At 43.1% G+C, this 26,509-nt stretch overlaps 1 protein-coding gene across 31 annotated transcripts in view; it reads right to left on the reverse strand.

The window, feature by feature from the left end:
- Nucleotides 1–7,463: 7,463 nt before the first annotated feature.
- Nucleotides 7,464–26,509, reverse strand: part of Cep63 (centrosomal protein 63) — a 39,987-nt gene continuing 20,941 nt past the window's right edge. For 6 of the 31 annotated variants that reach the window (XM_017313409.2, XM_011242882.2, XM_011242885.3 and 3 more), the window contains 9 exons: nucleotides 23,728–23,961; nucleotides 23,304–23,434; nucleotides 22,203–22,340; nucleotides 19,055–19,169; nucleotides 17,008–17,205; nucleotides 15,394–15,480; nucleotides 11,214–11,419; nucleotides 9,594–9,873; nucleotides 7,476–7,898 (listed from right to left, as the gene is read on the reverse strand). In XM_017313409.2, the coding sequence (XP_017168898.1) occupies nucleotides 7,740–7,898; nucleotides 9,594–9,873; nucleotides 11,214–11,419; nucleotides 15,394–15,480; nucleotides 17,008–17,205; nucleotides 19,055–19,169; nucleotides 22,203–22,340; nucleotides 23,304–23,434; nucleotides 23,728–23,961 (1,548 nt within the window). In that variant the 3' untranslated portion in view covers nucleotides 7,476–7,739. Of the gene's footprint in view, nucleotides 7,899–9,593; nucleotides 9,874–11,213; nucleotides 11,420–11,695; nucleotides 11,741–15,393; nucleotides 15,481–17,007; nucleotides 17,206–19,054; nucleotides 19,170–22,202; nucleotides 22,341–23,303; nucleotides 23,445–23,727; nucleotides 23,962–26,509 lie in introns of those variants that run through there. The other 25 variants (XM_006511745.4, XM_006511744.4, XM_006511741.2 and 22 more) reach the window with 13 other exon arrangements.

A 26,509-nucleotide genomic window follows, 5' to 3' on the forward strand; every position in this document is an offset into this window, starting at 1 on the left:
CATGACCAAGGCAACTCTTATAAAGGCAAACATTTAATTGTGGCTGCCTTACAGTTTCAGAGGTTTAGTCCTTTATCATCATAGCAGAAAGCATGGAGGCGTCCTGGCAGACTTGGTGCTGTAGAAGGAGCTGAGAGTTCTACATCTTGATCCAATGGCAGTCAGGAGAAGAGACTGTCTCATAGGCAGCTAAGAGGAGGGTCTCTTCCGAAATGGGCAGAGCTTCAAAGCCCACCCACACAGTGATGCACTTCCTTCAACAATGCCACAATTAAGAGTATCACCTTCCTAAGAGTATCACCTTCCATGGGCCAAGCAGATTCAAACCACCACACCTAACTTTCTTCCAAAAGGACCATGGAGAGGAGTTCCAGCTCCCTGGGGTTTGACTTGGCTGCCAAAACCTTGAGGCTTTGTGAGCCCTGGAATCCACCTGCAACTCAAGCAAGATGCCCGACTTGTCAGACGCAGACAGTAGTTCCCTCAGAAGCACAAATCTGCTGCAGAAAAAAAAATTTAAGTACCATTGTTTCGATAAGTTAGTTTGTTATCTCAACCCATTCACCTTATTCGAGAACTTGTTCTTGAGAGTTTGTGCTAAGGATCTGGAGAGATGGCTCAGGGATTAAGAGCTGCTTTTCCAGGTGACCCAGGCTCAATTTCTAGTACACACAGTCATCTGTAACTCCAGTTCCAGGGAAACTGACACCTTCTAACTTTCAAGGGCACCAGGCACACACATGGTGCACACACATACACATTCGGCAAAACACCCATAAAGATAAAATATGTTTACAATTTTTACATTAAGTATAAATGCTACCCCCTCTAAACAAGTAAAACGTCTCCAGGGAACCAGAATGAAGAGAGGTAAGTGGGGTAAGTTTCTGAAACCTTAACCTGGCAGCCACAGACGGCATCCCCAGGAGCCTAGAGGCATAACACAAGTCTAGGGCTCCACGAACTTGGGCTCTCTAACTGAAATGTGACATTTGTTCCATTGTGACTAGAGGCTGTAACCCACAGTGGTGTTGCAGTACCTGTGGTTTTAGTTCCAAGAGAAATCACAGATGTTCCCACAGCTCATTAGAATGGCTGCAAACATCCCAGAACATCCTCTGCACGCACGGCTGCTTCAAGGCATGGTGGGTGATAGATCTGCCATAAGGCCTTATTATTTAATGAGTTAATAGGGAAGCACACATTAGACAGTATCACAAATTTGCTTTTCTTGTGTTTTGATAGCTCAGTGCCAACATAATTGCTGTTCTCTTTAATGCTGTGCATTTTATTTCTTGCATTTAGTCTTTTTCAGAGAAGTCCCGGGGCTCCACCATAATGCAGGAGGAATCCTCAACAGAGAGGCTATCAGTCCTTCGTCCATTTGGGAAGCAGTGAGGATGGTGGGAGAGGATCCTGGCCATTTGGTGGGGGAGGTCCCCTGGACCTGAGCTGTCTTATAATGTTTCACGTGCTGATTTAGCACATCTTTTGTGTATACACATGCGTGTTCATGTGTGGGACTGTGTACACAGACATGTGTATGAGTGTATACAGGTGTGTATGCATGTGCACTAGAGGCATATGTTAGGCAAGCACTTACCAATGCATTGCCTTTCTCTACCTTGCCCAGTCAAGCTCAGAGAAATATCAGAAGGGCTCGCCAAGCAGTCTGGGGACACAGACCTCCCATTTTCAGAGAGTGGTCTGCAATCCTAGCCATGAGGCTGACCCCAAGTTCCCTGTAGCCAGGAAGCCACTTGGATCCTGCAGCTTCACCCTCTGTAACTCTGGAAACTGCTCCTCCACAGGAGCAGCACCAAGACCACACCCACTGCAGCGAGCTGGAGCTGCCTAGAGCATAGGTGCTTGGGAAATCTCTCTGAGCCATGTTATCTCATCAGCTGAAGCTTTCCACAGAAGCAACTGCTCCTGAAGTTCTATGATCCACCCTCTGACAGGAGTGTCACACTCCAGAATAGGAGCCAGAGTAGGAAATACCAAATCCCACCACAACGTGTACTACATTTCCAAAAACCAAATTCATCTTATCTTTTCCAGTGCTGCCTTGAATCAGGAGTACTGGGGGAGGGGGGAGGAACTTATTAAGATTAAGATAAAATTCAGAACCCTAGTGGCCCTTGCCTATTATCTCAGTACTTGAGTGAGGTGGGTTTAACCGACGTAAGTTCAAGGGTAGCCTGGACTACACAGTGAGTTCCAGGCCAGCCTGGGTTACAGAGTGAGAACATCTACAAAAATAAAAATAGAAAATAAAATTCATATATCATAAAATTCACTCATTTGAGAAGGGTCACAGGAATTTAACCCTCTGTGAAGATATATGAACAGTCATTGGCTGCTGAGGGAGGGGAAGAGTCATATTCACCAGTGATATAGCCACTGGTTAAAGTGCCCTTGCTCAAGTAGATAGCTCTCTACCCATGCTCTTTCAGGCAAGTCTAAATGCAGTAGGAATACAAACATACACACACACACACACACGCACCACTGAAAATAGTAAGAGGACTGTGAAGGGGTTCAGTGGTAGGGGAAGTGGATAAAATGGGGGAGCTATTATCAAAATAGATCATTCATATATATATATATATATATATATATATATATATGTGTGTGTGTATATATATATATATATATATGTATATATATATACATATATATACATATATATATATATATGATGACATATAAGAAAAAGATCCTCCCCAATCTAAAGCATGCAAATTCAATGTTAACTGTGATGTGCTCAGAGTGGGGCAGTGGTCAGGGCCATGAGTGATAAAATATTTATAATTCCCAAGGTAAAGTCTATACTCTTCCGTTTGTCCTGCTTCCCCCAACTTCCACCAAGATCTACTGACCTCCTTCTTGCCCGTATAAATTTGTCTGATCTGGGCACATTATATAAAGAGCCACACTTTCTGTAACGTTCTGTAGCTGACACAGCACGGTAGTTCCCAGATATGTTCTTTCTCTGCATCCCCAAATAACACTGCACTGCATGGCTAGCCACATGCTGCTCACCTACTCTTCAACTGCAGATGTCTGGGTTGCTTCCACTGTGGGGCTGTTGTGAAAACGCCACTGTGAACACGTGTGACCTGCTTTCTGCGTGACAATTTCCTTCCCTTGAGCATGCCTGGGACTGATGCTGCAACGTGATGGGCAACTCGACATCTGCTCTCTGGAGAACCAGTGTCATCTGCTTCCCCACATGCGCACCATCCTTCATTCCCATCAGCAGTGTAAGCATCCGACTTTTCTCACATGCTCGGCACTAATCAGAGCCCTTTTACAGTGGCTGGGCAGTGGTATCTCACTGTGGGTTCTAATCTCATTTCCTGGTATCCAGTGATGCCAATTATCTTTTCATGTGCTTTATTACACATCTGCATATCTTTTTAAAAGATCCTTTGCTGGTGTAACTTTTTGTATGTGTATGGTTGGTCTGAGCTGGAGCCCCGAGTCACGAGCCTCTTGTCCCAGCTGAGTCCTTGTTCCGCTATGCCTTGTTCCTTTGCCCATTTTTAATGATTTGTGTGTTTTGTTTTGTTTTGTTTTTAATTACTGAATAGTTTCCATTCTCTACTACACTTTAAAACTTAACCCCAGGGAAGGAGGATTTGACTTCAACTTCACGTCTCTTGCCAGGAAACAAGACACTATCCCAGGGGCACTTCAGTCCTGAAAGCTGTGACTCTTAAATCTCGTTTTTGGTTCATAGAGACCTTCAAGAATCTAACAAAAACCAAATCCGATGCCAGAAAAGCACATGTGCACACATCTCTCTTCTCATCTGATCCCGAGGAGTTTCTGGGCCTTCCACTGCTCAGGCATCACCTTGACCGGGTGCTTTCTTTCCCCAGGAGGACCGTAACTCACTTTTGATGGTCAAAGAGGCAGCATAAAAGGTCCATATTCTAGGTTCCCACAGAGGAAAGTGTGAACAGTGTGTTGGGGCTACTCTAAGGCCTGCAAGGCCATCACCACCACCCCACCCCACCCAGGCTTTCCCTTTGGTCCAGCTTCATGCCTTCATGCCCTGAACCTTCTCAGAACCAGATCTTCTGATCACACTTCAGCCCTATGCCTTCAACCTGCAACCGTACGGAAGCAAACAAACTCTCTATCAGTCAGGAGAACACTGTATACCTGTCACCTAAACAAATCTTCACTAGGCCTGTACAAGCGAAACTTCTCTTAAGATAGGCATCTGCTCCAGGCTTGGAGGCGCCAGAAACCTATAAAGTACAAGTGTTTTCTCCTCTGCCTTTGCCCCTAAGAAGCACCTGGGCTGCCTGCCTCGAGCAACTGTGTTGGTGCATCCATCACGGCCTCCGGCCCCCACTCTCCCTTTGACCCAGATCTACTGTGTGGCTCTGCAAGTCCCACTGTTTTGCTGTTATTATCCTCCTGCCTCAGCCTTCTGGGCACTGGGCCGCCACACCTGGCATGGACACAATATTTGGTATGGTAGCTCCATCTTTCAGCCACAAGCTGACAACTCCCTTCTCTCCTCTGTCCCGCACTTCAGTGCTCTTTGTGACAATTGTGTCAACTCTGTCCTCAGTGATGTACAGCTTATTTATAATATTTTTCTTACCTGTAACTTTTAGGTTCCAGACGCAAGGGTATTCTGCAAACAGAAAACTCCAGGCACAGCTCTGCCAGGGCTTCCTCATCATTAGGAGAGGGGAGGCAGGGCTTGGAGTCAGGGAGCCCTCACAGAACAGAAGGCGACAGGCTCTTTCCCAGTCAAGATGCTTCCACAGTATGCTGTCCCAAGCAGGATTGTAAGTGCTTTACAAATACACTTAGTTCATTTTCACAAAACCTCTGAGGTAGGCATTGTTTGCATTGCTCTATCTTACAGATGATAAACTCAAGTGTGGGGCTCAGTGCAGTGGCTCAGATTCACCCAGCTAAAAGGTGCGCTAGGATTAGGTCTTTAGGTCACTCGGTGCCCAGAGTCCTTGCTACCTCTTGGCTCTGTTAGAAGGAAGGCTCTAGGACCCTCCACAGACCAGTTTAATTCCCTTATAAAATGGGGGACATTACAGCTCCTGTGTCCTAGAACCTAGACACAAATCCATCAGGAATCCAGGGCAAGAGGCATGAACTAACTCATCTGACAAAGTCTCTGCTGCTCCCCAGCCGTGGCAGTGCTGTGTTCTCAGTGCTCCTCGGCATTTCATAGGTGAAGACAGGCTGCCGCCCGGGGGACAGAGGATGCTCCAGGACAGACTGGGCAACACTAGACCTTGTCTGAAATAAACTTCCGATCCTTTCCATCTCATCTGGGAACTCTGGTCAGTGACCATTTATAAAACCTGCTAAGAAACAAACTCACTAACTTTGGACAACTTTAGGTAGTAGGAAATCCTTTGAAAAAGCAAAGTTGAGGGTTAAACTGCAATCGAATGTTCTGACAAATTTAGACAACAGACCATTTCAGCTTTTGTAAGAACACAGTATATTTTTAAGGAAATTCATCGCACCTCGTGATTCCTTGAGTGCTCCCAGGGACTGATCTGTCCCTGCTCCTCCCAGTGATGACATCAGACAGAAATCTTTGATCTGAAGCTTGGGAGACTCTGAAATTCAAACTCTTTCATCCCCACAGGTGTAGCATCTTGGAACCTGAGCCCTTTAGAAACCTAACTTCAGGAGACCCTCTTAACCCCAGTATTCTCATTCTAGAGAGAAGAACAAGCGAAGGCTGCTGGTTAGGACTGTTACGTGCCCACCATGGTTACTGAGTGCCCCCATATGGGCAGCATGCTGTCCAGTCCTGGGGCACAGAGAGCAAGGAAGGCAGCAGCTGCGCCCAGTGCCGTGATGGGCACACTGGGGATGCTGTGAGAGTGTGAGCCGCTCCCTGCCCCTGGCCAGTGCATACCACGTGGGATAGGGCGGTCACGAAAGCAAAAGAGCAGTAACAGACTGTGGGAAGAAGACAGCAGGAGGTCAGCATGTGTCGCAGCATAAGGGCAGTATGTGGGCATCTTAAGGACGACATTTACTCCTGGGTCTACCTCCTAGACGGGCTTGTGCGGGGTGTGAGAAGCCCCTGTCTCCAAGAGTCATAATCCAAGTAACAAAACCTTCTTAGAGGGTGAAGAGCCCACGGAGGAAGCCCTTCAGGAAACCTCATGTGAGCAGCTCACTGCGGGCAGCACTGTGCTGTGCACAGGCCCAGACCATGGAGACCCTGTGAGCATGACCCATCATGGGATTTTATTCTGAGTACAGTAAGAAGCCTCTGTGGATTGCAAAGCAGGAAGCAGTAACATTGCATTCATGTTCTGGACACTCTGTGGAGGTGAAGTAATTGGTGTTGGATACCAGAATGGTACCAGGAGGGAGGCCACGCCTAGATTCTATATGAGAGTGGCTTGTGTTAGCGCAAGAGCGCAGTGGGTGGATCTGAGAGAAGCAGAAGCCGCAGGGCCTCCCAGTGAACTGGGCAGAAGATGTTCTAAGGAGCCAGGAGTGGCATGGAGGAACTGGCAATCACAGATTTCATTTCTGAGGTGGAACCTTGGCCAGAGGGAAAGTCAAGAGTTCTCTCCTCAGACTACCAAATAAAGGCATCTCACAAAAACAGAGGTATGTCTGATTGCTTGACTATAGAGAACACTGGGCTACACATGGTCATAAGAGCTTGGGAACAGAGGGAAAGTTCTAGAGCAGAGACCAGGCAGACAGAAGGGGGTCAGCAGCACCAGGTCATAGGAGTCAAGGGAGGGTGGGAAGAATGTGTGGAATGATGTCCGGAGATGAGGACATTAGTAACCTCCAAGGCAGGACAGCAGCTCCAGGGTGAAGAGGGCTCAGAAAGAGGAGACAACCCAGAAACCATCACCACAGCCACCTATTTCTAGAAATGTTTGCCAGAGAGAAGCAAATATATGGAGTAGATGGGCACTTTTTCTGTTTCTTTTGAAAAGAAGAATCCCGGGATGTTTACGTGCTGATGGGAAAGACCCTCTAGCAGGGAGAATGGGAGGAGCTGGGTCCTTGAGCTGACAAGTCCAGCATGTGCCTTCTCCTTGCCCTGACTGCACGGTCCACTTCTGCACTGGTGTGGCTCCTATGCGCCTCAGCTGCCTAGACCCCTGCTCTCCTCTGTCCATGCCCTCCTTGGTTGTCAACAATGTGGCTTCAAATCCTCTCCCCCCTCTGACCTCTCCTCAGCATGCGAATGCTAAGCATTCGGACATCCCATGAGCTGCATACACTGAATCCAGCTCCAACCTATACAGTCCTCTCTTTGTGAATGTGTGCAAAAGCCTCCGTGCCAAGGACTCCCCATGGCCCCTTGACACACTTGTAGCCAGACTTTGCACCTAAAAAGGTGAGAACGCCTGAGAAGCTAGCTGAGCAACTTCACAGCCATGCTTCCACTGCATACTTCCTTTAAGGGAAGCTCTGTAGTTACTCTAGTTTCAAACTGTATAGTACAATCTTTATTTTCAGTAGTACACAGCTATTCACATGTAAGTCGGAAAGAGAAAGCATTGCTCTGTGGTAATAAACATTCATGTGAGAAAAGTCTGCAAAGCGGTTTATTCTCACAAGTTCCTATGGAAGCAGTCCTCCACACAACGCAGTGAAAATACCCAAGTGCCCAGTCTGCAGACTCCTCAGTGCCGCCCTTGCGAGCATTGCTTCATTACAACTTTATAATCCAGTCTTCCGTCTGTGGCTGTGCAGGGCTACACGAGGGCTGTGAACTGCCTCACCGTCTTCTCACTCTCTCTTTTCAGTTCTTCAATGTGGGCGTCCAGGCGCTCTAGAATATGGTGAGACCTCAGCTCCTCCTCTTCCAGAAACCTGGTAGCTATCGATCCCAGAGGAGAGGTGGGCAGCGAGCCCTGGAAGAGGGACAAATCATGATATGTGTTAGGAAGCAGGAATGAATGCCCCAACATTTTGATATTTTCTGCCTAGCCCTGTTAAAGGGAGAATTTTTCCTGAGGAGATATTTTCGTCTTAAATCCAAGAAAGAAAAAAAGGCAAGTTCTGAAAACATAGCTCCACAGAGCTCTTTCTTTCTGACCCAAAGAGTGTCTGTGTAAAGTGTATAGGAAATGTCGTCAGTTGTCTGAGAGTACCTCGGCTTAGACTAGAAATGCCTGCCTGCCTCTTACTGAAGAATACAGCCAACGCCTGCTATTTCAAAACTCTGAATGTTACTCTCACTTTAAAGCACTGAAAATCTACAGGAAACAAATTAAATGCCAGTTAAAAATCAATATTTTTCCCTTTCTTAAAATTCCACTCCATGGCCTTTGATCTGCAACTCTCAATTCTGGTGATACTTCAGATCTCAGATTTTTGAAGGTAATACAGGAAATCTAGCACACGCAGTTTGCTCTCATTTAATGTTATACTTTAGAAGTCACTTTAAACGCTGAGTTAGCACAAATCATTGCCTCCGGGGGAAATAAACACACACAGTATAGACATATATACACCCTCTTGTCTCTATTTGACAAAACAGAAATGAGTTTCAGAAGTGAGAAATGACTTTCCCACGGCTACCACTGTAACTGGTGCTGGAATCAAGGCTCTCACACAGCAGGGTGCTGCCCGCCATCACCACATGAACACTGAGACTGGAACGAAACACAAGGCCACCTTTGCTCCCTCTATTAGGAGCGTGGGAGCCAGCTCTCCTGCTTTCTGTGTGTCCACATGTGGGTACAGCAGGGCCACAGTACAGTTTAGTGGGCAGTCAAACCGGCAAGTGATGAATAATAAGGACCAACCGTGTTGGCCCTGTAGAGCGCAACCATCAGATACCTGACTTCTGAAGGAAAAGCGTGATGCTCACACTAGCTGGAAAAGGTGACATTTGTGAAATCACATCATCATAGGGCAGGGAAGGCTGGCTGCCAAACTTAGAAGAAAGGTACTTTTCAGGGTGTTGATTTTTTTTGTTAACTATGTGTAAGTTAAATTGGACATTTATTTTGAAAACTTTAAGAAAATCTTTCCATGGAATTGCTGACACATTCAAAAATAAACAAACAAACAAACAAAAAAACAAAAACAAAGGTTACTAAACTTTCACAAAGACACACCACAGCTAACAACAGGCAATGGACAGCCCAACACCGGCTTCACGATGGAAGGTAAAGAACACTGGAGCCTAGTGGTGAGGGTAAGGCGCCATCATAGGTACTCAAATCATGCTCCATTCACCTTAGATGCACCACCCTCAGCCCCAGGCCACCAGCTCCTCCCCAGCAGCCCCTCTTTTCCCTCCTCAGTCTCCATGCTTGAGACAGAGCCCTTGATTCAATCCCTGCAGCATGGTCAGCCCTCTTGGGAAAGGCAGGCAAGAAGGCGCAGGCTAAAGTCAGTGAATGCCTGCACTCATATTCTAAGTATTTTAGAACCTGAATTTGAAGCTGTCTTGGTTGAATGTGCCTTCACAAGCAAAACTACAAATGTGAAAGTGATACAGGGTACTGACTGGGACCCAGTAAGAAAAAAAAAAAATCACCCTCTTTAGCTTAAAATTAAAAATAAAAATAAGTATTAGCACGAGAAAGTTTTCATACCGAAGATACAAACTCTTCTTGGTCATTCATACAGTCAGACAGACTGTCAGAAAAGTTGACATCATTTATATCTAGCACTGAAGGCAAAGAGTGAGCCTCAAATAGAAAGTTGGAAGGCAGAGAGACGGTGGAGCTGCCGGGGCTGATGTGAGAACTCAGGGGGCTGGGACCCCTGGCCACAGGGTCTATGCTATCCAACGTTTGTCCTCGAGGCGAGTGGTGACCTGTTTTGTACTGCTCGGTCTTTATTCCGTCATGTCTGTGCTGGCCATGGATTGGCCTGGATAGCAGATTAGAAAACAAGATAAATGAAAAACTGTAGCAACTTTTCTTTCCAATAAATGCTGAAAGAAGCATGTTCATAAGAGGCTATGCGACAGGACTCTACTGCTTACAAATGAGCAGTCCACTCGGAGACAAGCGCTCCTCGGGCTCTGCTCTCATGCTCCCAGCATAGCAGCGGCCAAACATGCTGCCAGTGGGGTGCAGAAGGAACAGGGCCAGGGCACCCCGTGCACAGAGAAAGCTCAGAATGTCACCGTGGGTGAGAGTGGGGTGGGGATGCTAACAAAGGCTTCTGGTAGGAAAACACACAGGCTACACAGAACAAACTCAAGTCAGTTGGCTTCTCATTGAAATAACCTTTCTTATGGTAACAACCTAAAATTAATTGATCAAAAGTGCAATGGGGGGCTGGTGAGATGGCTCAGTGGGTAAGAGCACCCAATTGTTCTTCCGAAGGTCCAGAGTTCAAATCCCAGCAACCACATGGTGGCTCACAACCATCTATAACGATATCTGACGCCCTTTTCTGGTGGTCTGAAGACAGCTACAGTGTACTTACATGTAATAAATAAATCTTAAAAAAAAAAAAAAAGAGTTGGCAGGTTCTTTGGGCTGGAGAGATGGCTCAGTGGTTAAGAGCACTGACTGCTCTTCCAGAGGTCCTGAGTTCAAATCCCAGCAACCACATGGTGGCTCACAACCATCCGTAGTGGGATCAGATGCCCTCTTCTGGTATTGTCTGAAAACAGCTACAATGTACTCACATAAATAAAATAAATACATTTTAAAAAAAAGTGCAATGGGTGCTTTTTATAGAAAGCCACGTTTTACTTCTTATGGAACAGGTGTGATGAAGGTAGTGGGAGGCAGCATGAAAACTCAGGAACAAGCTGCTGTTCACACACATGTACACTCAGGGTGCACAGAACAAAAGCTGTGATGAAATAGGCTGAGCCACCTGAGCCTCTTGTGCACACTGGGCAGAGTTAAACCAGAGCCTGTGATGACTGCACAGCTCTAAGCCAGAAAGTCTTCTCAAAGTAGGAAAGCAGGCCGTAGCACATGCACTTCAAAGAGACTTTTAAGAAACTTTACTTAAGGTGCTAGAGAGATGGCTTAGTAAAAGAGCACTGACTGCTCTTCCAGAGGTCCTGAGTTAATTCTCAGAAACCACATGGTGGCTCACAACCATCTGTAATGGGATCCGATGCCCTCTTCCGGTGTCCAAATACAGCTACAGTGTACTCACATACATAAAATAAATAAGTAATTCTTTAAGAGACAGAGAGGGAGGGAGGGAGGGAGGGAGGGAGGGAGGGAGGGAGGGAACTTTACTTAAGCTCTGCATTCTTGAACCCGGCAGCTCTGCTGTGTGCTGGGTTAAAGATCTCGCCATCTTTTTTTTTGCACATGTTAGTAGCATGCTCCAGCTCAGATTTGGTGCTCATCAAATCTTTCTGCAGTTGTTGATTTTCAGACACTAATTTATTTAAGGCCTCAATATAATTCTCCTGAAGGTCTGCTAGTGAAATCTCTTTTGCCTAATAAAAAAGAACACGAGAATCACTAGTATGTTTAAGGGTAATTATGATCAACCTACAACAGTGTTGGCTGAGATATTTTCTGTTTTAGTTTTAATTATGGCTTTACTTAGAGAAAGTAAAGATTTGTCTTTAGCCCTCTTAAGATGAACACAGGAAAAGCATCAGTCTGCCTAGAGTGAAGGAAGGGACAAAGTTAAAGGCAGGATGGCTTCCTTCTGTACATAAGCATTCAAGGCATGGAAACAAGGCAGAGGAAAGCTTCAAGAATCAGACCTGGAAATCAAGAAGAATGAGGAGCCCTCTCCTTACACACAATACCTGTGGGAGGAAATTAAAAGAACTAACTCAAAGAAAGTAATTTAAACACAAGAGTCTAAAGAGAATTCTGGCCAAAAGGGGTAACTTTAAAATAAATACCCTTCCATCTTAAATACTTTTTGGCATGTAGTTTGATATGAAGTTAGCAACATAAAAGCAGGACTATTTTATGTGGCAGGAATTTACCATGAACTGGTCTTAGTTCTGTGATCATATATCTTATTTCTTGATAATACACATCTACTTTCTTTTTCTAATTTTTTTCATTTAATTAGCATTCTATAAAATTATGGTGATCTTTACAGTTTAACATATTTCATTTTCTGTAAAGAAAAATTGTGAAAGTAAGCTAGTCAATAGAGTTCTGATAAACATAATTTGCCTGTCAACTCACAAGTGTGTAAATAGACCTGTAAACTAGGATTAGTAGCTGTCCATGTTTTATAATATCTCAGAGAAGTGTATTCACAGGACAAGTGCTACACTGTCGACTACCTACCCACCTTTTTATTTCTAAAATGCAGGGCTACGCTATGAACTACGACTCATCTTTAAAGTGGCCAACATTAATCAAAGCTGCTGCTTTCATTAAGATAATTAGATTAATTTGGAAAAGTAAATTCACCTTCCTGGGTGGTAACATGCAAAAAGCATTTCCTAGTAATTATGTTTTGATAATCTGTACAGATATTCATACTGTATGCAACTCTGAAACCAGAGAAAGCTAAAGCTGACAGGATTTTTACAACTTTGATGTCTGAAATCATTAAACCAGCTTTCCTTAACCTACACCCCTTTAGCAAATGTCTATCTCCAAAAATATTTAGATTACAATTCATATCAGTAGCAAAATTATGGTTATGAAGTAGCGACAAAAATGATTGTATGGTTGGGGTCACTACAACATGAGGAACTGTACTGAAGGGTCGCAGCGGGGGGAGGGTTGAGACCCCTTGCACATAGCTAAAAAGAAGAGAAACTTGTCTTTTCTGTGCATCTTTCTGAAATCTCCGAGAGCTATTAGCTTACTAACAATTCCTCCCGGTGCCTGAGCGGGAAGGGCGGCATGACACCTGGGGAGCAGGCATGCACTCAGTGGGCAAAGAGGGTCAGCGCTCCCACTAAGGTTCAAGAGAAGTTCAGCTCCACAGAACCCTGCACAGTCTGCCTTTAGCATCTCTGGAATCTCTCAGTTCTTTAATGTAAACAGAGCCACTCTAATACTGACAAATGACACATTTTTAAAGAACACTATAGTGTAAACAGATTAGTCCACAAATTACTACTCGCTCGGTATTGGCTTTATCAGGGCATACAAAGTCATTTGTTGGCTACACTCTCACTCACTCACCTACCTGCTCATCCATTTACCCACTCACCTACTAATCCATCCACTTATTAGCCATCCATCTAGTCATTAAGACAGCCAGCTGGTTAGCCATGTGCCCCAGCCCCCACCTCCATCCATCTTCCACCTCCTTGACAAAACCTTATAAAATATTTAGCTATGGGATTGAGAAAACGATTCAGTTGGTAAAGTACTTGCCGTGCAAGAGGACCAGAGCTCAGATCTATAACACTCATGTAAATACTGGCCGAGTAGACACAGTAGACTGCCAGTAATCTTAATACTTGGAAAAAGGAGACAGGATCTCTGGAGCAAGCCCAATTTGCAAGCTCAGGGTCCAAGTGAGAGACCCTGCCTCAATACAAAAGGTAGAGAATGATAAAGGAAGACATTCAATATCAACCCCTAGCTTTCATACATTCATACACATGTACATACACATGCGTGTACACAATCACCCACCATGCACACAAAAATAAAATTATATTAAATATTTTAAATGTTTGGCTATTGTCTCCTCTATTTTTTTTCCCATCCATGTGAGTTTGTGCTTAAAAAATTTTTTTCATTACAGTATCACAGGGATGTGGAGTAGCAGAAAAATTAAATGAATGTTTCCATCTTAAATGACAGCATATTTCAGAGTACAATCACAAATCAACCATTTAAGTAACCAGTTTATTTCATAATACCTGCTGTGCCCATTTCTGAACCTTTACTCCCATAAGGTGGGCTCTCTGGGGATGCAAACTGCTGAGGACACTGAAAAATGTGACTACTAATATTCCAGGTGGAAATACCAGGAGGACAGTGAAGAATATGACTATTAATATCACAGGTGGAAATACCGGGAGGACTGGGGGTGTATGGACTTACAAGCTCCATGTCCATGGCTCAACTGTACTGAAGGCAATCTCTATATGCATGGGAGAGCCTGCTGTTAAAATACTTGCCAAGAGAGGCCATATATTAACTTTCTAAATCATTATCAAGCTTATTAGCAAGAAATTTTTATTTTTAAAAATTTTGGCTATTAGGGAAGTTTAATAGCTTCCCTCGCTCACTTGAATTTAAATATCTACTTAGTTCTTTGCCCTTTTCCGACTGGGTCTCTTTCCTATCGCCTCTGTAGGAACTCTTACTTGCTGACACTTGGTTAGCCTGTGTCTACTTCCAGGTTACTGCTCCTTTCTTTCAAGCACCAGTGCCGCCAGCCCCGGGCCTCAAGCTAGGCGAGTGCTCTCCCTCTAAGCTCCACTCCCAGCCCCTCTGCTGTTATTTTTATTCTGAGACAGGGTCTTGTCCAGTTTGGCCTTGGACTCTCGCTCCTCCTGCCTCAGCCTCTCGAGAGCTGGGATTATAAGCATGAGCTGCCACACTTGCTTCTATTATCAGTCTTTTCAATGGAGCCTTTTGCCATCCAGAAATTTTACATTTTTATGTTGTAAAATCCTTTGTGGCTTCATGATGCTTAGAGAATCTTGCCCATCTGAAAGATTATGAAAATAGTCCCCCATTTTCCTAGTTGAAATAAAGTATTCTTCTAGCCTTTTGCGTCTTCACTCTCGGCCTCCATGACTGTGAAATTGGAACTATTAGGAGCAAACTGGGTGCCTTTTGTGACTATGAATCTTTTTGGAAGCAGAACACTCCCTGGAAGTTCAGAAAAAAAGAATTCAATCTTCCGACTTTTGACCTACACCAAAAAAAGATGGATCAGAATAGATGCATCATTTTTTAAATTGTAAGACTTTTACAATATAACTTCACACTGTCCTGTTCTGATTTCACAGTAGCTTATATGTATTTCTCATATTCTCCACTAAATTAGTATAATGTCTTCAGAGTCAAACACGTGATCAGTTATCCTGTGTGCAATTTAGCACTGAGTATTCTAGAATAGTTGAATAAATGAACTATGTATGCTTCATAGAAATAAAATGAAAACTAAAATACTTCAAGGATGGTATGCTTTATAATAAAGACACTGTGAGCACAACAGCCTAGCACTAAAAGCAGCGCCCAGTGTCCACTTCACAATGACTGCCAGCACTCTGCTGGCACTTTACAGATACTTCCCTTGCTGAGAACACAGACTATATATCCATCTTGTCACACACAATAGGAAACTATCCTACTGCTTCAGCATAAACATCCTCTGGCAGGAGGGCACCTGGACCTCATTTGTGACTGTATCTCCTAAGGGACTGTTCAAACTAGTTAATTCTACCTTCTTCTAGCATCAATATTAACAGTTACGTTCAAAGGCTTCAAAAACACAAAAGCTAAGTGTCGATGTGTGTACCTCATGCAAGCCCAGTTCCAGCTTCATCACTGTTTCAGAAAGACGATGATTTTCTAATTTGAGAGATTCCAGCTGACTTAGAATCTCCTGCAAAAGGAAAATCGGGGGACTCACATAAATCAAATATATTTTACAAAGCTTTTCCACATCATTTTCTCTAGTCTACTTAGTCCAGTCTACATCCTCTATCCATATAGATAAACTTTTAAAATGTGTGTAGATACAGGGTGTTGTGTGTGTTGCATACACATGAGAGCACAAGTGTGCCTGTCATGTGTATTTGCAGAGACCAGAGCCAACAAGTTCTCAGAATTCAGCTCTCTCTGCTGTGCCCCTCCCCTGCAATGCTAGGCTAATCAACAGACCATGAAGCCACGCCTGGCTTCTATGTAGGCTCTGGGAATCCCAGCTCAGGTCCTTATGCTTGCAGAGAGGGGCTCTCACTCCCTCAGCCGTCTCCCAGGCCCCACATATGCTTCTTAAGAGTGTCAAAGGTGTTAGCAGGCAAAGCACTGTGCATGTGATTAAATGTCACTCAGTAATGAATGGGACTAAGGCACAAAGATTCAGTCACAGAAGATCTTAGACACACCCTGCTTCCAGCTCGCATCAACTTTCTGCCACCACCACCACGTGGGACTGCGCTTGCATAAAGCATTCATTTATTTTCAGCCCTCACTCTGCTGAGCTTTTCTGCTAGACTATCTCTATGAAAAAATTCCTGCCTCCTTTCATGGCCTTCTTCCTCAGCAGGCACAGTCTGGGAAACTCCTTCACTGCCACTTCTTTTAAAGTTCCATCCCACTCCTTCACTCCAACTGAGAAATCTGCGAAATTTGATCCAAGTCACTCTTAGGCATACTCTATTGCCTTTTCACTATAACTGCAGTATCTGGGGAGAGGGATTTCAAATGCCACCTTCATCCAGGAATTCCACAACTAAATGGCCAACCCTTGAATTTCAGGATTTCCGTGGAGCCAACTAACCAATTTTTCCATATAAAAGTTCAGGCTTTATCTGAAACCAAATGTGCCAAACTAATGTCTCCTCTGCTAGCTTCCCTATCCTGGGCATCTTTCATAGAAATGCATCATCTTCCACAGCACTACAACCATTCTCTGCCTTGTTACAGGGCATTACTTGGCTACTCAAGCTTCATCCCTCAGTAATAGCTTCTTACTGTCCTTTGTTACCCTAGTCTAATCAAACACAAAGCCTAGCCAACCGTGCAGCCAAGTATCTCCACAACGCATCCATTCCCCATTTCCCTTGAATGGTGGCTCCCCACCCGCTGCTCAGGCCACATCTTGCAGTTTTACTAGCTCTGCATGGTCTCTTCCAGCTTACTCATTCTCCTCTTGCAGGAAGAGAGATCTTTACTCTAGATAAGCAACTCCTTGGCTGTGCTCCCAGTACCTTGCCCACGTACCACTAAGGTAGTCATTTTCCTTGTCTGTATCAATCTGACCTCCCCACCAACCCTCACTATCCTGCTTGCTAACCAGCCCAAAGCAGGTGTCTACCACTGAAATACGGAAGTTATTCCTTGAATAAATTCATTCTTTAAAAACAAACAGGTAAATATGAAGTGGAGCGCCCTGGATGGACTTTACCTTATGCTCTACAGCCTTTTCTTCTGCCTTCTGCATCTCTGCCTTCAGCTGCTTTTCCATGTCTGAGGAGGAACACTTGGCAGAAGCAATAGTGATATCTCGCTGGTGCAACTCCCGAGTTAGCTGGGAGATTTCCATCTTCATTCCTTCCAGGGCAGAACTGTAGGTCTGATCAGCCTGCAGAATCTGTTCCTTCAACTATAGAGAGGCACAAAAGAAAACACCAAAAGTTCAGAGAAAGTATTTAGGATTCAGGCATATAAATCTACACAGCAGTAACTCTGACACTTAGGAGGTAGAGGCAGAGACAGAAAGACCCCAGGATTGAGAGCAGCCTGATCTGCCAGTGATTGCAAGGCCAGATTGAACTTCCAGGAAGACCCCTTCTCAACAAACAAGGTTTAGAGATGTAGCTCAATGGTAGAGCGAGCACTGGCCTAGCATGTCCCTAAAGAACAAGGTATTCAGAGAGAAGACACCTGGTTAATGGCTGCCAGGGCAGGGTTGTCATTTTCTTCAATAGTGTAGTTACTGGTAAATTGCTCCAGTAGATAACTCCCTGCCAACGTTCATGCAAGCAACCCTAAACAATGTAGGCCTAAAAGAAAGACAAAGAGAAAGAAGGAAGAAGACAAGATAGGAAAGGGAGATCATAGAAGGGAATAAAAGAGGGCACTGGAGATGACTATGATATAATATACAGTACATATATATGTATGAAACTGACAAGTAAATGTTTAAAATGTACAGAATTTAACAAAGAAAAATATACACAAAATTGATAAAATAAGGTAATGTCTATCTTACCTTAAGACATGAAATTTTTCCTAGATTAGATATACAGAAAATCATCAACTACAAGTTATCAACTTCTATAACTACTGTGAAAGTCTGGTATTTAAATTCAAAATCATGCATTAGGTCTCAGAAAAACATGTGTTACTCAAACACTGGGGTCAATGGCAAAGTCTATGTCTAATTTATGTAGTCTCTAAGACTTTCATTCTTTTCACAGCTAAAAATTAAAATTTGTTTGTTTGTTTGGGGTTTTTGTTTGTTTCTTTATCTAGTTTTCTGTTTCTCAGGAGAGAACTAACAGAAAGATAAGAGGTAGAAAGGGGCAAGAGCCTTTGAGGAAGACAGCTCAGTCTATAACATACCTGCAGCAGGAGCAGAAGGACTTAGTCTAGATTCCTAGCCCCCACATAAAATTCATCCTGGAAGGTTGCATACATCTATAATCCCAGCATGGGGAGAGGGACAGCAGATAAAGGTTGATTCTGCAGTTCAATGGCCAGCTAAGCTAGTCAGCCAATGAATACTGAGTTCAGTTAGAGCTGCTGAGGCAGGTGAGTGTGTGGGGAGAGAGCAATAAGCAGCTACTTAATATCTACTTCTGGGCTCTACATACACATACATGTGTGCACCATACACACACATGCACAGGAACTAGCAATAATCTCAAAGTAGTGAAAAACACAAATTAAGCCAAGTATGGTAACAGATGTCTCTAATCTCAATATTTAGAATTCAAAAGACCAGAGGATTATGAGTTTAAGGCCAACCTGGGCTATAAAACAAGACTAATCCTCTAAATAAAGCCTCTAAAAAAATTAATTTATTTTTGGTATTTTGAGACAGTCTCATCTAACCCAGGCTGGCTCTGATCTCCTGTCTACACCTCCCAAAGCTAGGATTAGAGTACACCAGCACACTGGGGACAGGACCCCTTAAAAAAAGGCTCTAGAGTACCAACAGCCAATGAGGACATTAACTACTTCATAGCACAAAGGAAGCCAATAAGGAAATTACAGGTAATATAATGTCTTTTTTAATAAGCAATATAATTGTTTAGAAATCATCATGAGCATATTTCACAAGTTCCCCACATGCACAGTATCCTTTGATCATCCATCCCTATCATCCTCTCATATCCCTCCTCCTCCCACTGAGTTCCAGCAAACTCTTCCACTGACCACCCAACACATTTCCCTCACTGAGCACCTCCTGCCCAGCTCTGAGCCCAGGCTCTGACGGAGGCTCTCACCTTCTTTATCTCTGTCCGGTACTCATTGTTATGCCCTTCCATCCTCTTCAGCTCTTCGTATTTTTCCATTAGTTCTTGGCTCAGCTGTTTGCATGTTGCACTCACAGATTCTAAACTGTATGGCAGAAATACAACCATATATAAGTAAAATTCCTGAAACCCATAAGATGGATTATCTAAGTGTACCCTCTTGATGCCCAAGATACCTCCTACTAACACCTTAAACCTCATACCCGTCACGAGAAGTCATTTGCAATTCCCCTATCACTAGATGCAGCAAACCCATCTCAACACTGAGGTAGTTTTGTCTTTCGTGTTTTCCTCCACTCCCGCCCCCTGATTTAAACTTTACTGGCTACAGAATTATAAAGACACCAGCCACTTTACTAACAGTTTTGCTCTAGCTGTATGGGTTTCTCTAGCTCTATGAGAGAGGGAAAGCCACCAAGAACTGTCACAACAGACTCACACTTCATCACCCTTAGCAACACACAGACACACTCCACACTATACAGAACCACACTATACAGAACCGCAAGAACTCTTTGAAGAGTCCCCAACTCATTGTTCTTACTCAAGACCAATCTTTCTGAGACTTAGCGCCACGGAGGCAGCATGCCTCTCACTCCAGTGCTCTGCCTCTTTGTAGCAATGCAATCGTCCCTTCACCACAAAGCACCTCCTCCCCTAGCCCATGATGGCCATTAGCTTCTCAGGAACCAAACTGGCACTGGCCTAATTACAGTCACTCCAGTCCTTACTCCCCTGTTCACCTTAAATAATTCAATTTTTACAACTTGAAGGCAAATTTTTCTAGAAATTATCTACTTTAAATATGCTCATTTAATTCCCCAAGTCCTTTAAAATGAGTATTTTATCTCTGAAACTGAAAACTCTATGGTTAAAATATTTTACTTCTTATGCCTGCCAAACTTAGCCATTAGCCCTCACGTGCTACAGCATACACCTCTAAATTATTCTACAAATGCTTAGTACTATATTATTTCACAAACATAGCAAATTTGCCAGATAAGTTATTATTCAAAAATATCATCTTTGGGAGCTGAAGAGATGGCTCAGCAGTGAAGAGCACTGGTTTCTCCTCCAGAGGACCCAGCTTCAATTCCCAGCACCCACATGGCAGCTCATAACTGTCTATAATTCCAGTTCCAGGGTTTCTGATACCCTCACACAGATATACATGGAGGCAAAACACCAATGCACATGAAACAAAAATAAAATAAAATAGAGATATCATCTTTGTAGTATAACAAAAGCCCTGCCCTTCCTGGTTTAGGTGCTGTTCAAACTAAACACCACACTGTTTAGAACAGTCTTTTTGTCCACTAGATTTTTCAAAGAAAAAAACTGAAGCCATTCTTACTGAATACTGTTATTTATTCATTCTAATTTTATTTCCAGAAATTCTAGAATTTTTATTTATCTATTTACTACTAGTATATGGTTACAATGTGCTAAACACTGAGACTAGCAGAGGAGTAAGATCAGAGATCACATTGTCCTAGCCATGCATGGGAAAAGCAGGACCTGAGGGGCTAAGGTGGTCAGTGCAGTGCTGTGCAGTGCTGTGCTGGAGTCAAACCAGAGGCGCAACTTCTGAGCCTGACAAGAAGTCCATGAAGATTATCAGAAAACCAACTGGAGGTCGGGGGAGGGGGAGATGACAACTATGATTAAAAACAAATTTTTTTGTTCCAATATCAAAAGACTAATAATCTTTATTTAGCACTCATGGTGGGTGGAGTACACCTTTAATCCCAGCATTTGGGAGGCAAAGGCAGGCCAATCTCTAAGTTCGAGACCACCATGGTCTACATAAAGCAGTTCTAGGACAGCTAAGGCTACACAGAAAAAAAACTGTCTCAAAAAAACAAATGATATCAATACTAGTAATAGTAGTAATAATAGTAAGTTTTGTTTGGCTCAGTCTAAATAAAGCACATATACACACACACCTCAGTAGAGATCACAAGTGCCCCACACACTCTAAAAGGCCTACAGCAGAGGGCTGCACGAAACACAGCACACTGAGGAGCAATGTATCAAGACAAGCTAGAAAGTGTAAAGTGGCACTTCTTCTTGTTATGTTTGCCTAAAGGCAAAGAGCTTATGTAAATATTTTATCTTTTACCCACACCAAAAAAATTAGTATACAAGCAATTATAATGAGTTTAAAACAAAATATCAAACTCTTCCCAATAAAAAAGTTTACAAATGTGACAAGCAAAATAAAGTTTGTAACTATGGCAAAAAATAAAATAAAACAAAAAGCACTACCTATCACACTATGCCATGCTATGCATGCTATGCTAGAATATACTATGCTACCAAATACTATAGATTTGCCATTAGCTAGCATTCAATTCAAAGCCAAGAAAATCTAAATCACACCATAAACAAGAATGAAGGAAGAAAGACATGCCCACTGTATCTTCTCCAAGAACAGTTTCAGTGAGGGAATACAGAAGAAAGCTGAACTGAATGGGGCCTAAAAGGCAAAGGGTGAAGTGGGAATTATCAGAATACACAAGTCTTCAAAAATTTGATTCTAGGGCTGGTGAGATGGCTCAGTGGTTAAGAGCACGGTCTGCTCTTCCAAAGGTCAGCAGTACGATTCCCAGCAACCACATGGTGGCTCACAACCACCTCTAATGGGATCCGATTCAATGCACACACTTCTGGTGTGTGTCTGAAGACAGCTACAGTGTATTCATATAAAAAAAGATAAATAAATAATTTTTTTAAAAAAAGATTTTGACTCTGAAGAACAGAGAAAGAGGAAATATTCTGATGGTTTAAAGGGGTTTAATTGTTTTCAAAATGGAAAAAGCTCCCAGAATACTTTCTGTCCATATAAACCATTCTGAAGAAAGCCCTAAAGAGGACGTCACAGCAGGAGCAAGTCAGCCTCAGACACGTCCACAGAGCACAGGCTCAGATGAAGGCCAACTGGCAGAAGGTTAGGACAGTGTCTTCTGTATTTTCAATGAACTAGGGAGTGAGGCCATTTGTGAATGCTAGAGAAAAAACAACTTCATTTCACCAATGCACTGTTTTACTCAATCAATGTGAGAATCAAAGTTCATCCTAACAACTTCAAATTTTCAATGTGTAGCTAATTATCTACCTGCCTTCAAGACGCGTCACCTCTGCCTGCAGGAGTTCTTCACTGCTGTGGCTGAAGTCCAGCTGGGAGAGCACATTATCCAAGACTCCTTGCCCTGGAGAGCTGTACTTCCTTTCCTTCTGACAGTCCTCCAGAGGCCTAAGAACAGAAGGAGGGGGAAACAGGTCTCTCTCTTATCCTGGCAAACAAACAATGCCAGCCAGGCTGTTGTCCCAACTATTCTTTTAACTAAGCTCCTTAGAACTGGTCAGTTTGTAGCCTGCTTTGGGGAGGAGGGGGAATACCTGGAGAACAATCCAGGGTCAGCAGCAATTTAATCTTTACTAGGGTTTGGGGTGTGTTTCAAGGGGAAAAGCCGCATAAAACAGCAAAACCATTTTGTTAACACTTGAATCCTTCTATCAGAAAAACTTTACAAGACAGTCTGGCAAGAACAGAAGCATGCCTGACTTACACAAAAGGAAGCTCATTTACTCTATTATTTTTTACTATAACCCTGCCCTAGCAATAGCCCAGGGCGGGAGATTTATAGCTTAGTTGGTAGAGAATTCCCAGGGCATACAGGAAGCCCTGAGACTGGGTGGGGTCACAACACTGATAATCCCAGCACTTAGGAGGCAAAGGTAGGAGGATCAGGAGGAGTTCAAGGTCATCCTCAACTGCACAGTAATTTTGAAGGTAGCCTGGGGTAATGCATAAAATCCTATTTCAAAACATAGTAGTAGTAGTAATAATAATACAATAATAATGATAACAATAAAGTCAGTTCCCAAAGGGCTAGCTAAGTGACAGGCTGTTACTGATGGCAAGCAACTACTTTCCACCATACCTTAGTCTTCTAAGGCAGAGAGGCCCTCCAAGTCTAACAAAGAGAGATAAGGAGTTTCCAACCTTATGATCCTCAGAATCTTAGAGACTTAAATGAAAAGGAGACAAAACCATCCATACAAATTTTAAGACAATAAAAATCTAACTCATAAATTAAAGTCAAATAAGACAAGATGATCAAACACAGAAATGAAAATATTCGATATTAAAATCAGCATTCAATGCCAAACTGTCAAACAGGCCAGCAGACTAACATTTACGGTTCAAACAGACCTTTCTACGGACTGCTGAGTGCCAACTGCCTTTAATGTCGTTTGCAGTTTCTCCTGCATTTTTGCCTCAAGGATGAAGGTTTCTTGAGATTGAAGACTTGCCTTCAACTCTTTCTGTTCTTCCTGCAGAGCCTGCAAAACACTCAAGAAAAAAGACAGATATTATTACAACTTTCCTTTAGCTCTCTCTTTTTCCTGCAGAGACTGCAAAATACTCCAGAAAAAAAGTCAAATAATATTTCAATGCTTCTACTTCATGAGAAAAGCAACCAGGAAGGCTGACTGCAAGTTTTATGACAAGGACAGTATGAATACAGCTATCAGGAGCTGAGCCACCAGCCTCAGCCCAAGAAGGAAGCTGGGCATCCAGGACCTAGTCCTAGGGCATGCATATACCTCCCTAAGTTACTCATTCTAACACACACCTCTAGTAACTTCTCAGATTCCCTTAGTTTCTCCTCCTTCTGCCGATGGTCCTGCAGGATAGTCATATTGGTTCCCATCAGGTCGTTGACCCTTATGTTAAGGCGCTCTATTTCCAGCTCATTGGCACAGATGGTGTCCTTAGCCCGCTCAAGCTTACTGTTCAGGTGTTGAATTTCTGACTGGCTAGATAGTTCCACGGACTCTAATTTCTGTTTCCGGTTGGCAAGCTGAGCCTAAAAACATATAGGGAAAAGAGAGTTGATAGAAGAATAATCAATAATTGTATTCACTGAGGAAAGAAAAGATTCACTCCTAGGAAGGCTGGGCTATCAGCAGGTTTTGGACATTTTCTTTTAGTGGCATATCCTACTGAAGTCTATTCAAATAAAGCCACTTCAGCAACTGGCTCAGGACCCGTGGAGTACAGTGTCTAACCTTTTGGCTCTGCATGCCAGCTGAAGTGTTTTTGGCTTCTCACATTCTGTTTTTTTCAAGTTTTAATTCAGTATCCAGACTGGTTTTTTATCTATACATTAAAAATGGACATAAATCATTTGTAAAGTTAAACTTCCCTTATTTTAAACATTTCCTAAAGGAAAGGCACCCACTTGTATTTTAGAAATTCAAGCAGAAATATCTCTGTGGAATCCATCTACTACAGATTTAAAGATTCTGCTGTACATAACTGAGGACCAAACTCTTTTGCCTTACAATATGGTGACACAAAGATGAAAAAAAAAAAAAAAAAAAAAAAAACGGAAACAAAAAGGGAGAGGCAAAGATACAGACAAATAATTTTGTGTAAATTAGAGCTCAAGGCCTCAGAGTAGAGGCAATTTGTTTTCCACCAGATCCCTAGAATGGCACGTGAAAGAAGATTCAGGACAGGGTCAACGCTAACCACTATGCATGCAATTGGCAGAAGACTTTCAAAAACAAGAGGAAATCTTATACAGAATCCTCTGCACAATAAGTAAATGTAGAGATTGGTTGAAGGTAGGAGGAGAAAATGGCTGTGCTCCGTTGCTGAGCCTCAGCTCACCCCATCCCTCACCTGCCCACCAGCCCTGGAGCTCACAGAGCACAGCTGGGAAAAGCTGTCCAAATGAGTGGCCAGGAGGCACATAGCCCAAAACCTCAGCACTGTGACACTGTATAACACTGTGGTCTGCATTCAATGCTGGAGCTTTAGCTGTGTCAGCAACTCTGTAACCAGGTAGTCTCCATTTGTTACTTTAGAATCAGTCTCGGTCCTCTTTTATTCTACTATTTCACTCATGCAAAAACACAGTATCTTCATTAACTAGAAATGATAGCCCACCATTGCAGACACTAGCAAGAGTTTATCGAAAGGACCCAGATGTAGCTGTCTTTTGTGAGACTAGGCCGGGGCCTAGCAAACACAGAAGTGGATGCTCACAGTCAGCTATTGGATGGATCACAGGGCCCCCAATGGAGGAACTAGAGAAAGTACCCAAGGAGCTAAAGGGAACTGCAACCCTATAGGTGGAACAACAATATGAACTAACCAGTACCCCGGAGCTTGTGTCTCTAGCTGCATATGTATCAAAAGATGGCCTAGTCGGCCATCACTGGAAAGAGAGACCCATTGGTTGTGAGCCTAGCCTTTTAACGGCTGAGCCATCTCTCCAGCCCGAGAGACCCATTGGACTTGCAAACTTTATATGCCCCAGTACAGGGGAAGGCCAGGGCCAAAAAGGGGGAGTGGGTGGGTAGGGGAGTTGGGGGGGGGGTGGTATGGGGGACTTTTGGGATAGCATTGGAAATGTAAATGAGGAAAATACCTAATAAAAAAATTAAAAAAAAAAAAAAGAAATGATAGCCCAAGTTCTACTGTCTACTATGGCAATAAGAGACTGAGCACTGAGCTGTGGCTAGTCTGACTTGAACAATGTTCTAACTGTGTAATACACAGTGAGGTGTCAATGACTTAGTTTTTAAAAGAATGTAAATTTTGAACTGATAATATTTTGATATACTGGGTTAAATAAAATATATTATTAAATTAAATATATTGATTTATATATTTATATAATATATACTAATTTATAATATATTAATTTTTATATATTAATATATTAAATTAATCTTATATTTCTTTTCACCTTTTTAATCTAACTGCACAAAATAGTAAACTGTGTAATTCACATATTGCTACAGTGGTACTAATTTCAGAAATACCTCTTTTAATCCTAAGCAAGTCAGAAAATCACAGAAACAACTCCTAAAATTCCTCCTCTTAACTGGCCAGCTTTAGAAGCACTTAAAGGTAAATATATTTGAAATATATATTTTCATGCACAAATACATTTTCTTTCAAGAAAGCAGAAATGCCCTTCTTCACTAAGCATTCAGAAGGGTGGAGTTATCTCACTACACAAAGGGCAATGAAAGTAAGGAAACCATTAAGGCAATTTGCCTTAGGGAGACAGAAGGCACTTCTGTCAAGGCGCACCAGGTGACAGACACCGCAGAGGCATGGTGCACACTGAACTCAGAGCCTTGTGGGATCCTCAGGCTGCTGCCTACAGGGATGCTATGGCCTGCGTGGCCGCATCTGAAGGCGACCCAGATGGGCAGACAGGTACTCGTGCTGCAGTGGAAAATCAAAGCCTTTGCTGCCTCCAACCCCACTGTTCTTAAGCAATCTATTTGTGACAATGGTTTCCTTGAAGCTCCAAAACTACATTAAGAAAAGAAAAAAGAAAAAGAAAAGCCAGACAAAGGATGTTCTCGGGTTTTTTTGTTTTTTTTTTTTTC

Source organism: Mus musculus, chromosome 9, assembly GCF_000001635.26.
Source record: "Mus musculus strain C57BL/6J chromosome 9, GRCm38.p6 C57BL/6J".
Taxonomy (NCBI): Eukaryota; Metazoa; Chordata; class Mammalia; order Rodentia; family Muridae; genus Mus; species Mus musculus.